Source organism: Pongo abelii, chromosome 3 (genome assembly GCF_028885655.2).
Source record: "Pongo abelii isolate AG06213 chromosome 3, NHGRI_mPonAbe1-v2.0_pri, whole genome shotgun sequence".
Taxonomy (NCBI): domain Eukaryota; kingdom Metazoa; phylum Chordata; class Mammalia; order Primates; family Hominidae; genus Pongo; species Pongo abelii.
The window spans coordinates 190,220,424-190,233,563 of record NC_071988.2 but is presented as its reverse complement, the minus strand read 5'-3'; the positions used below and the strand labels follow the sequence as shown (position 1 = coordinate 190,233,563).

The window sequence follows — 13,140 nt, the reverse complement described above, 5'->3', positions numbered from 1 at the left end:
TGCCTTATACAAAAATTGATTCAAAATTTGTCATAGACCTAAATAGAAATGTAAGTCTATAAAACTTCTAGAAGAAAAATATAGGAAAAAATCTACATGACTTGGGTCAGTGAAAGAATTTTTAGAAATGACAACAAAAATATGATCCATAATGAAAAAATAAATTAGACTTTGTCAAAACTGAAAACTTTTGCTTGGTGAAAAGCACTGTTAAAGGACTGAAAAGACAATCCACAGAAAGAAAGGAAAGGTGTGTAAGTTACATTTTCATAAAACGTTTACTCCAGAATATGTATAGGACAATATAAATAAACAAAGAAAATGATATAAAAATAGGGAAGTATTTTAAACAAACACATTCACAATGAAGGTATAGTAAATGAACACATGAAGATATGATCAATATCATTACCCATAAAGAAATGCAAAGTAAAACTACAATGATATTCTACTGTAATATATTGCTGGTGAGAATGCAAAATTGTATAGTCACTTTGGGAAAACAGTTTGCCAGTTTTTTCTAAAGCTAAACGTACTGTTACCATATGACCTAACAATCTCGCTCCTAAGTGTTTACCCAAAAGAAATGGAAACATAACTGCACTCAAAAACTTTAACTTGATATGTTTATAGCAGCTTTGTTTATAATCACTAAATCCTGAAACAACCCACAGTTTATCCATTCAAACTGTGAATAGATAAACAAATTATGGTACATCCATACAACAGACAGCGACTCAGCAATAAAATGGCAGAACTATTGATTAATACAATATGAATAAGGGTTAAATGTGTTCTACTAAGTGGAGGAAGCCATGTCCAAAAGGTTCAATAGTTATGATTCTGTTCGTATGACATTCTGGAGAAGGTGAAACTATAGCAGCGGCAAACAGTGCAATATTTGCCAGAGTTTGGAGTTTGGGGTCAGTAGCTGACTACAGGCAGGCAGTGTGGTGGAATTTTTGGATAATGGAAGTCTTCTATAAGGAAATGTGGCATTGGATACATGACTTAAATCATAAAATTTTATACCACAAAAAGCACATTTTGGTAAATGTAAGTTTAACAAAATCAACAAAGATGTATGGGAAATCCAACAGAAAATGCAGTTTGTAGCAAATTTATCTATTTATATGACAAATAAATCTCATAACCACAATAAGCTCAGTGGAGAGAGGGGATGTGCCCTAAGTAACTTTAGAAAACAGTGTTTTGACTGAACTGTAAAGCTAAAAATAAAAATAATCCAAACAATGTACTCCTCTTGGTAAAGTTGTTTCTCACAGAGTAATGGCTTAGGAAGTTTTAAACTACATGTATGGTAGGGTTAAACAAATCAGCAAACATGTTTCAGATATTGATAGTCTTAGTTTTCACTGTCTGAGAAAGAAGTAACAAATAATGGTGAAGGTTAGAACAGTGTTGTTGATTAGATTGGAGGTATTAGTATGAAGATAGATGGTAGATAGATGTATAGATAGAGACAGAGAAATAGATAAGTAGGAAGGTAGATGGAGACATGCATACATGCAAACATATATGCATACACATGTACAAAAGTAAATATAGATGTGTACAGATAAATGGGTTAGTATACACACATATTTTTTGCTCTGTACTCTTAAGAGGGCATATAAACAGTGATATCCCAGTAGCAATGAGTATAACTAGTATCCAGATCTTGGTTTTAAATATTGGTCTTCAATGAAAGGAATCAGGGCTTTTTGGAGAAGTGGTTAATTCCAGGGCTGGAATAAGAAAAAATACAAGATTAGATGAACGCATCTTGTAGCTGTAAGTAAGGAAAAGCTTCCCCCTGCCCTCTACCAAACAAACAAACAAACAAACAAACAAAAAACAAAGAAAAAAGAAATGTCAAAAATAAGACTAAGCCTAAAAGTGTTCCCAATGGCCATTAGCTCCTGGGAGCAGTGTATTAGTTCATTCTCACATTGCCATAAAGAAATATCTGACGCTGGGTAATTTATAAAGAAAAGAGGTCTCATTGACCCACAGTTCCACAGGAACAGGAAGCATGATGCTGTCATGGGCTCAGCTTCTGGGGAGGCCTCAGGAAACTTACAATCATGGAGGAGGGCAAAGGGGCAGCCAGCACGTCACACAGCCAGAGAAGGAAAATGAGAGAACGAAGTGGGAGGTGCTACACACTTTTAAGCAACCAGATCTTGCAAGAACTCACTCTCATGAGAACAGCACCAAGGGAATAGTACTAAACCATTCATGAGAAACAGCCCCCACTATCCAATCACCTCCCACCAGGCCCCACTTTCAATTCCTGGAATTACAATTCTACATGAGATTTGGTGGGGACACAGATCCAAACCATATCAAGCAGGAAACCAAAAGATCAGCAGAAAAACTGGTATAATCTAAACAATATCTGTGGTTCAGTTAATTGCACTGTGCTTATTTTAATATCCTGTTTTGATAACTTCAATATGGTTATATAAAATGTAAACATTAGGGAAAGCTGCGGGAAGGGTAATTAAAATTATGAATTATTTTGATGACTTCTTGTAAATCTGAAATGTTCCCAAAACAAAAAGATTAAACATAGTATTTTTAGGTGCATATCTAGTCTCATAAAACCAAATATGGCAAACTTTTAAATCAGAAATTGCCACATTGGTTTGAATTTAGCTTCAAGCTGTATAGTTTGACAAAATAATTTCACAAGAATTACAACTGTAAAATTAAGATAGAGGTTCAAACGTGAGAATAATAATGAGTTGTAGCAGGAAACAGATACCAGTTGTTTTTGTCTTCACTTTGAAGAGCACCCCATACAAGAGAGAGAAGCAGAGCACTTAGAGCTAAAGATGAAGGAACCTGTATGAGAGGCTTAAGGAGGGAACAAGTTTGTGAATAGAAAGACAGGTGACAATCATCTTAACCATATGGAAATGTCCTGCCTCACACATTGTCATAGTGAGGTGACAGAAAGCCTTACAGGGAAGTACAAGTTTATGATGAATCTGTTTTATATCCCACTCTAAGGAAAGAATGTTCTTGTAAATCAAAATCAGATGAGAGAAGAATAAGCTACATTGCCAATAAAGCTAAGTATTTTTGAAAATTCAACCTGTCTACATGTCTCTCTAAATCAGACTTAAAAAATCTAGATTAAAAACATGACTAAATGTAAGAAAAGTTAATCTGATGCTTTTAATTACAATACACCATTTGACTAGTTTTCTGAGTTTAGTGCACCTATCTTAATTTCTACGACTGATTCTAGATTACGTGAATTTTTGTTTGAAAATTTTCTCAATATGCAAAAAGCATTGAGAAAGAACAAAAAGGAGATGAACCTAGATTATAAAGCTGAACTCTTGCATGTTGTAGGAGAGAGAAAGAAGCCTAATATTTGAAAGGGACTAACTCACTTGTTTCTCTGTTATTGTTGGCAGACAGTTTATACGTAACCCTGTGATTCTGAGAGGAGGTATTATTTGATACTGATTTCCCTCTGCCAAATGACTAAAATAACATTTTATAAAAACCATTTCTGTCTCTGAAGCATTCAGAGACATATGGATCATATATTAAAAAAAAGAGCAAGTCCACTAAGTCATGAAATTAGAAGTCATTGAATATCTTGAAGGAAAACCAAGCATAGCCGCCCACAGTCATTCTAGTATTCACAATATCTGGAATGAAACAAAAGAAGAACCAGCAGGGAGTGAGATCTCGAAGAGTTTCTTCTGGTACTTAAGTTGTATTAGGTTCAGTTGTAACCATTGTTACATGAAAAAGTCTTACTTCAAAACCACTAATTACCTTTCACTGATGGTTCATGAATCTAACCCTTTTCTACTGTGAAGGGACTACTGTATTCACTGTGAATATTTACGTTTCTATATGTGAGTTGCACTCTTGATTAAACACACAGCAGTCAGCCCACAGGTGAGGAAAGGTACACAGAAGGTGCATGTGTCCCCAGGTACTGACGCCTCTGTCTTTCGGCACCTTTGACCGTTTTCTTACTTACCTTTTCAAACAATATTTTCAGACTGGCAACTAAATGAATGCCTAGCAGAATATGTACATTTATTCAATATCTCCAAAGGGTTGAACAATAATCAAGAAGTTTACTACTGTACTAATGGCAACAATAAAAGAATAACCCACCAATAAAATACAATATGATTTACATATTTTAAAACGATTACTAATACACAGTACTAAGAATGCTATATCTGCTGTAGTTAAAGTGCTTTCTTTTTACATAACTGAAAAAGTATTACTACAATGCCTTCCATTCTGCCTTATTTATAAAATGGTAGAAATGTTTTAATTAAGAGATAGAATGATAAAATTCATGAAGACATTCTGTTGCTTTATTATTACAAATTGCTACCAAATAAAGATGAAAAGCCAATCCAAAGTTGCTGTGAGTGAAGTTGATTCCCACTGTATCTATAATAGGGTATATAAAACACATTATCTTGTGTGGATTTACTTTTATGTTTTATATGTGATACTTGTAATAGTCTTTTTTTTTTTTTTCTGGTTCCTTCTAGCATAATTCCCCAGAATGTCTACAGGACATAAATAAAAGTGTAACTGAGGAAGAATATATTCATAACTGTGTAGTGTAAGACTGTGATACTGGCAAAGAAAAATAGGCCCCAGGAAGCAAGTTTTACTCTGCCTTTGATTACAAATGCATGTCCAAAAGCTATGAGTAAAGTCTTACAAATAGCTGGAGACTATTTAGAAGAAGCTGATGCTGGGAGATTGATAGCATAAACTCTGAAATCTCTTTTTAAAAATTATTGCAAACCCTTCCTTTTGGATGAATCAGGCTGAGCTACTTCTGATTACAAATAATTTCTACTGATAGAAGAACGCTAAGGTAGATAAGGGTCGGATGTTGGTGTGTGAGGCTGTACTGAAAAATGAAAAGTTGGTAAGTAATGACCTTAAAATGACTCCTTTCTTTCTGCTTTTTCCTTTCCACCTAATTGGGGAAATAAATGACTCATTAAACTAACTATGATTCATACTGCTTAAACATAATTTCTGAAGACTTCACCTTAAGGGTTAAGGAAAGAAGTATGTTCTTAACGCTTGTCATTTGTGATAATCTAATGACTTTCTTCCTTTACTGTTTGTTAAATACGTTGATTAATTAGGAAAAATTAAAAAAAGAACATATAGTTAACCATCTTTTTTTTAAATTTCAAGAGTGCCTTAGATTTAAAGTAATACTTATTTAAATGGGCACACTGTACTAATGTTAATGGTATAAGTACAATATCAAAATAACAGATAATTTTATAATAATCTCAAAAACTAGCCAATTCAAGAGAAACCAACATATCTAGAGAGGTGTTCTAACTTCTCACTTGGAAAAATGCAAGTGATTCTACAAATTGAAGTCTTCTTATTTTTCTAGCTATTATGATAAATTAAGAACTTGCAAACCGAGATGGCTTTCTCAAAATATCCTCTTTGCTGACATTTACCTCCTATTCCATTACTTTGTCTAATTTCAGAGTGAGTATGAATCCTATACATCAATGAAATACATTTTTCAAGAGGGCAGGGTTTATGAAAATCATATTTATGACAATCATATTTATTACTGTCTGACAGTGACCAGGGACACCAGGTAGGAAGCCACTGCGGAAGTTGGCAGGCAATGATAATGTAAGGTGTGAGAGAACCTGAGCCAAAGATAATAGCAAGGCTTAATTTTTTTTAACTTTCCTTTTTCTGTACTAATAAGAGGATGAGTTTCTACTCACTGAGTAGACACTTGGTTACAGGAATCCGGGGTTCATGCATAAGTTCTGGGTTGAGACATAAATTCAGAAAAGAGTCTGTATATAGAATGTAATTAAAACCATTATATTGGATGTTATGACCAAAGGAGAGGCTGCAAGGAGGAAGGAGAAGAGTTTCAAGAATTTAGCCCTGGAATATTTCTGGCAAAGGCAATTGTGTCTAATAACACCCTCTAATAACACCCGTATATCTAGTAAGATGAGAGGAGAGGATTAGGCATGGGATTTACCCATATGAAGGTCATCGTTTACCTTAATAAGAGCAGTTCAGGCAGGGCATTTGAGAAAGAAACCTAATGAGTGGATACGGAAAGAATTGAAGGAGAAGAAATGTATACAATGGGTGTAACACATGTTTGAGGAGTTTTACCATAATAAAGAAGAGAAGTTACCAGAAATTGAAGTAAGTGGGTTTATGAAATTTTTTTTGCATGATACAATCTACTTACAAATAAACATTATGGTAAGTACAAGAGAAAATTTATTTCCCCCGTGAAACTTTTGTTGTTTCTCAAATTTCTTTATAAAATTTGGGACTGTTGTATATATACACATACATATATGCTTATGTATGTATTGTATATACATATGTATGTATATACACATACATATATGCTTATGAATGTACCGTGTATACATATATATGTATATACACATACATATATGCTTATGTATGTATTGTATATACATATATGTATCTACACATACATATATGCTTATGTATGTATTGTATATACATATATATATGTATATATGCATTGTATTAGTAATGGATACAAACTTAACCTCCCCTCTAGAAACAGTGCATTGGGCTGCTGAAGGCCAGGGGTTTTGAATTAGACAGAGTTGGATTCAAGCTTTGGCACTGGTACTAAATAAAACTGTGAATAATAATAGCTCATCTTTTTGGGATGCTTCTATGCTCCAGATACTCTTCTTGGTGCTTTATATGCCCAGCCCCTAGATTAAAAGCAATCTATGGTTGTTATAATGGTATATTTTTAAAAATTAGCAACATGTATGCATGCCACTTCAAGGAAAAAGTTAAATTTAATTTTTCCAATCCAACTCTTATTAGTTCTACAGAAGCTTCAGTAAAAGTTGAAGCCATAACAGCATGATTCATAACTTTTGTTGAATCAAAGTGTGTAAAGTTCAGACCATGTAGCCTTGTGATAGTGAAAAGCAATCTAAAGTATGAATAACCTTTTAATAATATTTGCTCAGTAAGTCATATTGCAGATAAACAATCAAAGTCAGATTTCTTGGATGGAAGTTTTTGTCCTGGGAATTACTTTCTATAGGAAAAGACAGTCTTGAAAATAATCTTGCCTTATCAACAGCCTCTCCTCCCATGAGATGTCTTGTCAGTCTGCAATCACTCCCAGGTAATATGCCCTGAATTCATTTCTGATTTATGGAGTGCTTTTCCTTCGCTACATGTAATCCACTGCTAAAAACCAATGCATTTATTTTTATTCTAGTTAGGCTAAAATGCCGTATGTCTCATTGCCCATAGTAGACACTGCCTAACATGCTGTTGCCTGACTTTGGTGCTCTTGAGCTATTCTGAGGCAAACTCATGAGTCAAAGCATCTTTGTAAAGATACCGCTGCTAAGTTTTTCTCGTTTAACTGGGGTCACAAAGAATAATCATACCTAGGGATTTTTTTCTCTCTCTCATTGTGGTAGAAATGATTTTGGAGTTACACAGGATCCTATGTATCTGTCACCTCCTGGCTTTAAACTCCTGGGAAAAGTATTTAATTTTTCTGAACCTTAGTATTTTCATCTGGAAAAAGGGGATGATAATATTGTCCTAGAAGTTTGCAAACACAAAAATAATATATATAAAACATTTGGGTAGAATATCTAGTACTTCCAAAAGAACTTCAAACCTTTGCATGTTAAATGGTATTCTTATAGGACAATTTGCTGTGAAGATTAAATTAAACAAGGTATGGATGATGTATATAGACACTCAGTAAATTATTATTATAATTTCTATATGTTTGTATAATACATAATGCTATTTTAGGTAAGAAATATGATATCAACATGTATCCTACTTTTCATACTGCTATGATTAACATTTTCTGTCAGTCAATAAATATGATAGAAATAGGAAAAAGTGTCAAAAGGGTAGAAAAGGGAATAGGATTAAAGTTAACTCTAATCCTATTAGAGGTCAAAAGGAAGGGTATCATCTAAGAAATGAATCTATAGTAAATAAGATGCTACTGTATGAAAAAGGGGGATCAGTTGATGACAAAACAAGACAAAATCAGTGAACAATTTTTACAAGAAAATTGTATTCTAAAGAGGCAGGTGTATTCTAAAGAGACATTATATATTAATAAAAAGAATTTGAACCTAGGGCCGTAGAGATATCTGGGTTTAGATCCTGACTTGGGCAAGTACACTGTATAGTAAAATTTCCTCCATTCAAAGAGAGCTATTATAATATTATAATAATATCTTCCTACAAGGTGATTTATATCTGACTAATATATCAAAACTCAGGCTTGCAATAATCTCTTAATTAAACCTTGCTTTTGAAAGATGGTCTTACAGTCAAGCACGTAAGTAAAATACACTATTGCACCAAAGATAAATTTCCTTCTTAATGTAACAAGCACACTTAAACTACCTTAATCACTGGGGCCCACCTAACCCCATAAATATAGGAAGTAATTTTAACATATTATGTATGTTTATCTCCTACAGAACTGTAACCATTTTTCCATGATTCTTGTCTCTTGCTTGAAGTATATTTAAATTTTCTATACTTTGTAACAGAGTAATGCACTACCTATCTCTGCGGTAGTGCTCTGAAAAATGATAACCATTTTATATCAAGTGTATAAGTTCAGATGTTATATATACTGCATCAGGACTGCCAAATAAGGAGGATCTAGGGACGTATCTTTAACAAACAACTCAGTCAATTACTACTCACATTATAAAATAAGAAATTACTTGTCAACAGAAGAGCCTGTCTCTTGCTTGAGAACATCAGATTAAAGAGATAAGCTTGGCCTCAAATATTGGCCTTTTTGACGCTAAATTCTGACCACTGGGGTCATATACCTTAAGATAGAAAATTACTTTAAACTATACTGATATTGATTATGTAAAACCATTTTACCATCCACACTTGCTGAGATTATACATAAAACATAACATTCACCTCTAAAATAGCTAATCAAAAGTACTTAAAATGGATTCTTAGGTATGCTCAAATCCAAATCTTTAATCTTCAGTTTTCTTCATTTGCTTCAGAAGCATAGCAAATAATTGCATTTAAAAAAAATCTTGTTATCATGGTAATGTTTAATAATCCCAGAAATATAATTTAAATATTCTATAAATGTTTCTTTTGAAAAATGGGCATATAAATAGTAATGTTAGACCGCACAATGCATAGAATATAATAGTAATTACTCCCAAATAATTATACTCAAATGGACAGAAAGAGAAAACAATAGGCATTTGCAAATTTAATCATTTACTATGCTGGCCTAATTACTTGATACATTTTTTCTCTGTAGTGAAATATGACCACCTGACAATTAATAAAACAATAATGGTAACTTTCAACTGCAAAATGAGATCTTGAAATCTTAAGATGAAATTAAGATTGTTAAACTAACAGTGATGGAAAATAGCCGCCTTTTAAGTCCTAATTCAATATTTATCTGAAGAAACACAATACATAAGTAAAATTTTCCTGCATTGATTACTTTGTATGAGTAAACAATATGTTTTGTGCGCCAAAGTTTAACAAAATAATTATGCTATAATTTTTTTGTATAAAAGTTCCCAGAAAGTTGTTTTTTGTTTTTTGAGATGGAGTCTCGCTCTGTGGCCCAGGCTGGAGTGCAGTGGCGCGATCTCGGCTCACTGCAAGCTCCGCCTCCCGGGTTCACGCCATTCTCTTGCCTCAGCCTCCTGAAAGTTTTTTTTATAATATAGATTTGTAAAGAATCATCATTGACACACATAGACTTGTATATAATTTCTAAGACCACAAGGCATAAATTCACATTTGTATATAATTTTCAAGACCATGTGAAATGGAGACCTTTTCATATAAAGCATATTCAGACAACTTAATGTTCATGTTGGCTTTTGAAAAAGTGAATGACTATTAGAGCAGTTGGACTAAAATGATTCAGACAAGGCCAAAAGAAAAAAAAGACCAAATCTTGTTATATATTGCTTCTATTCAACAGAAAATTATTCAGAAATAAGCTATCTTCTAAAGAAAGCATGGATTTAAAATAAAATTAATAGTCAAAATTATTTTAATTTTTTATAGATAGAAATAAATATTGAGATAAAAATCTTATGATAACTTCAGTTAGAATTCTGAATCAAATTACATATGAAAGTAGGGACAACTAACTTGCCTCTGTGGGATAATATGATGTTTCAAAATTAGCATGGATTTAAGATTTCATAATATTAACTCTGTTTAATAGTTATATTGAAGACCCACTAATTAAAAATTTAATAAAAACAAATTAAAACAATATTTTCTGTTAAAAACGTCAAAAAACACAAATGAAATTTTATAAATAAATTTTCAAAACAGTGAAAAGCTTTACAGAAATAAGCATTATACTCACATAGTCTCCACAAAACATTTTGATGGTAATCGTTAACTTCAGGGATGAAAATATTTGATCAATTGCATAAACTTGTTTCACTGTGAAGCCAGAAAGAATTGAGGTTCACTGTTAAATCAAACCTAAATATGTTCACTGTTCACCTCAGACTCAGGCAAGAAAATGTAAAAGCAAATCTGGATACAGCATGACTTGAGATACTGTATTTATACTTAGTTATCAGTCATAGGTGAGTAGGCAGAATTATTGCACAAAATAAATAGAACCATTAACCTAATCCCCAGTTGTATGTTGATTTAAGACTCATAAAGTAGCCAACTAATGAAAGAAATGTAATCTTTTGAAAAAGCTGATGACTTATGGAAAGCTAAGTTGATTACCCATAAAGTTAATCATTTATTTTCTGATTAATTGTTGTTAACATGGAAACTCTTTCAGGTGCTCCAGCCCTAGTTTCCTATCTTAAATTGCTAGGTTCTATGTGTATCCATACAATTTTAAAAAAATATTTCAACTACTGTTTATCTGCTCTTATATTAAAAAATAATGTATTTAGGGGCTGGGCCTGGTGGCTCATGTGTCTAATCCCAGCACTTTGGGAGGCTAAGGCAGGCAGACCACTTGAGGTCAGGAATTCGAGACCAGGCTGCCCAACATGGTGAAACCCCATCTCTACTAAAAATACACAAATTAAAAAAAAATTATTTTAAATATATTTAGAAAAGAATTCATTATCCACCAATAAAAGTCTTTGGAGAAATATATTCACCATCATTTTTTGCACTTAATTTTCCTATATTTATATATATGTAATTTTAATATTTAACTATTGCATTTTAAGGAAACAAATTTTAGAAAAACTTGTAAAGTTCAATATAGTGTTGGAAACTATCTAGATACATTCATATATCATTCCAAAAATAACAAAATGAATCTGTGTTATATTATTTTACTGCTACTTGCTATTTATTGAACAATATGGTGTTCATTTATAAAAATTTTAAAATACTTTGAATAAGAATTAGGAGCAAATAATCCTTTATTGAAAGAACAAAATACTACAAGACAAGTGTCAACTGATCAGCATCCATAGGTCTAGAACTACCCAAAATAATTCTGATGTTAAAATATGAGTAAAAGCCATGAAGCAGGATGTATTTATATAATACATACACACACACACACACACAAACACAAATATATATATATACATATATATATATATAAAATGAGCAACTATATATATATATTCTTCAGCATTCAATTTATAATATTATCTGATTACCTTACCAATATACCTGGTACTATGAGAGATATATAGAACCATGCTGCTTGGCTCAAAAACATTAAAATCTAGTAGGTCCTACTATGTATGTGTATGTGTCTGTGTATGAATCAGGGTCTTGTGTTTTTGCTATGTAGACAGCATATAGCAATTATAAAATTGTATAATTTATATTGTATAATTGCTATAATTGTATAATTTATATTGTATAATTGCTATATGTAGACAGCATATAGCAATGATAAAATAATAGATATACTTATTAAAACTATAGGATTCAGAATTAGAAACAAAAGAAGAATTTTTAACTACAATTATTTTTTAATTAGAAACAATAGAAGAGTTTTCAACTACAATGATTTTTTATGATTATTTTAGTAAGTTGCAGGTCTTATGGCTTTTATTATATACTAAATATGTGAATATGAACAAAAATTGTCAAAATATTTGAGACCAAAATCCTTTCCCTAAGATTATTAGATAATTCAGAGAAAAGAGATTTGATAATAATCCCTAATTCTCTCCCAGATAATAGTTACTTAATGTATAATTTTATTCATCATTATTTTGTGATTTAGCTTTTAAAAAACATATCCTTAAGGGAAATTATGATATCAGGTATTTGGTTTATAATATTCCATGGAAAAGAGGGTCATGAGACATCTTTTGATACCAGTGTGGCAAAATCTTGAAAACTATTGGGAAAGATGGTAGTTAATTAGTTAATATAATTCTATTTTATGTTTATGAAAATTTCCCTGATGAAAATTTTTAAATGTTTGGTTGTAACTTATTTACTTATACTGAAATATCATTTGATTATCTACAACCTGTACAGTAATAAATGTTATCAATAATAAAGCTTTTCCTCTATTCTAAACATTGTTTCAAGTCAATATACTTGTATAAATTAATTCTTACAGCAACTCTATTAGCTTGGTACTGTTATTGCCCATATTTTATCCACAGCATAGATAGATAGTAGAGAGGAAATGGAATTACTCTGTAGTCAAGAATGTTGCCTAAAATGTCACTCTTGAAGTGGGAGAGTGAAATTTGAACCTAAGCAGTCCAGTGAGAGAACCTGTAACCTCAATCTCAATGTTACATAGATATTCTATTAAGGAATAAAACAAAGCAACTTAAAAAGAAAATGAAAAGGCATGTTTCTTGATTCAAAAGGATTTACAGTTTAGTAGGTTTTAAAAATTAACAGAATATAAGATGATAAATGGTAAGAGCCATAAGCAAGTTGCAAAAACTATTTTGAACAATTTCTCAAGAGGCAAGTTACTTAGGCAGCAAGTAAATGAAGAATGCTTCACAGATGAATTAGCGTTTGAAATGTGACTTACCGCAATGTCCTCTAGTTTCATCCATATTGTTGCACATGGCAGAATTTCCTTCTTTT

General features: G+C 32.0%; 1 protein-coding gene across 1 annotated transcript in view; it reads right to left on the bottom strand.

Moving 5' to 3' along the window:
• The window catches only part of ANXA10 (annexin A10), a 100,029-nt gene extending 89,403 nt beyond the window's left edge, over nucleotides 1-10,626 (bottom strand). The window contains exon 1 of the mRNA XM_002815276.3: nucleotides 10,445-10,626. Coding sequence (XP_002815322.2) covers nucleotides 10,445-10,462 — 18 coding nt within the window. The 5' untranslated portion in view covers nucleotides 10,463-10,626. The remainder of the gene's footprint in view (nucleotides 1-10,444) is intronic.
• Nucleotides 10,627-13,140: the final 2,514 nt, after the last annotated feature.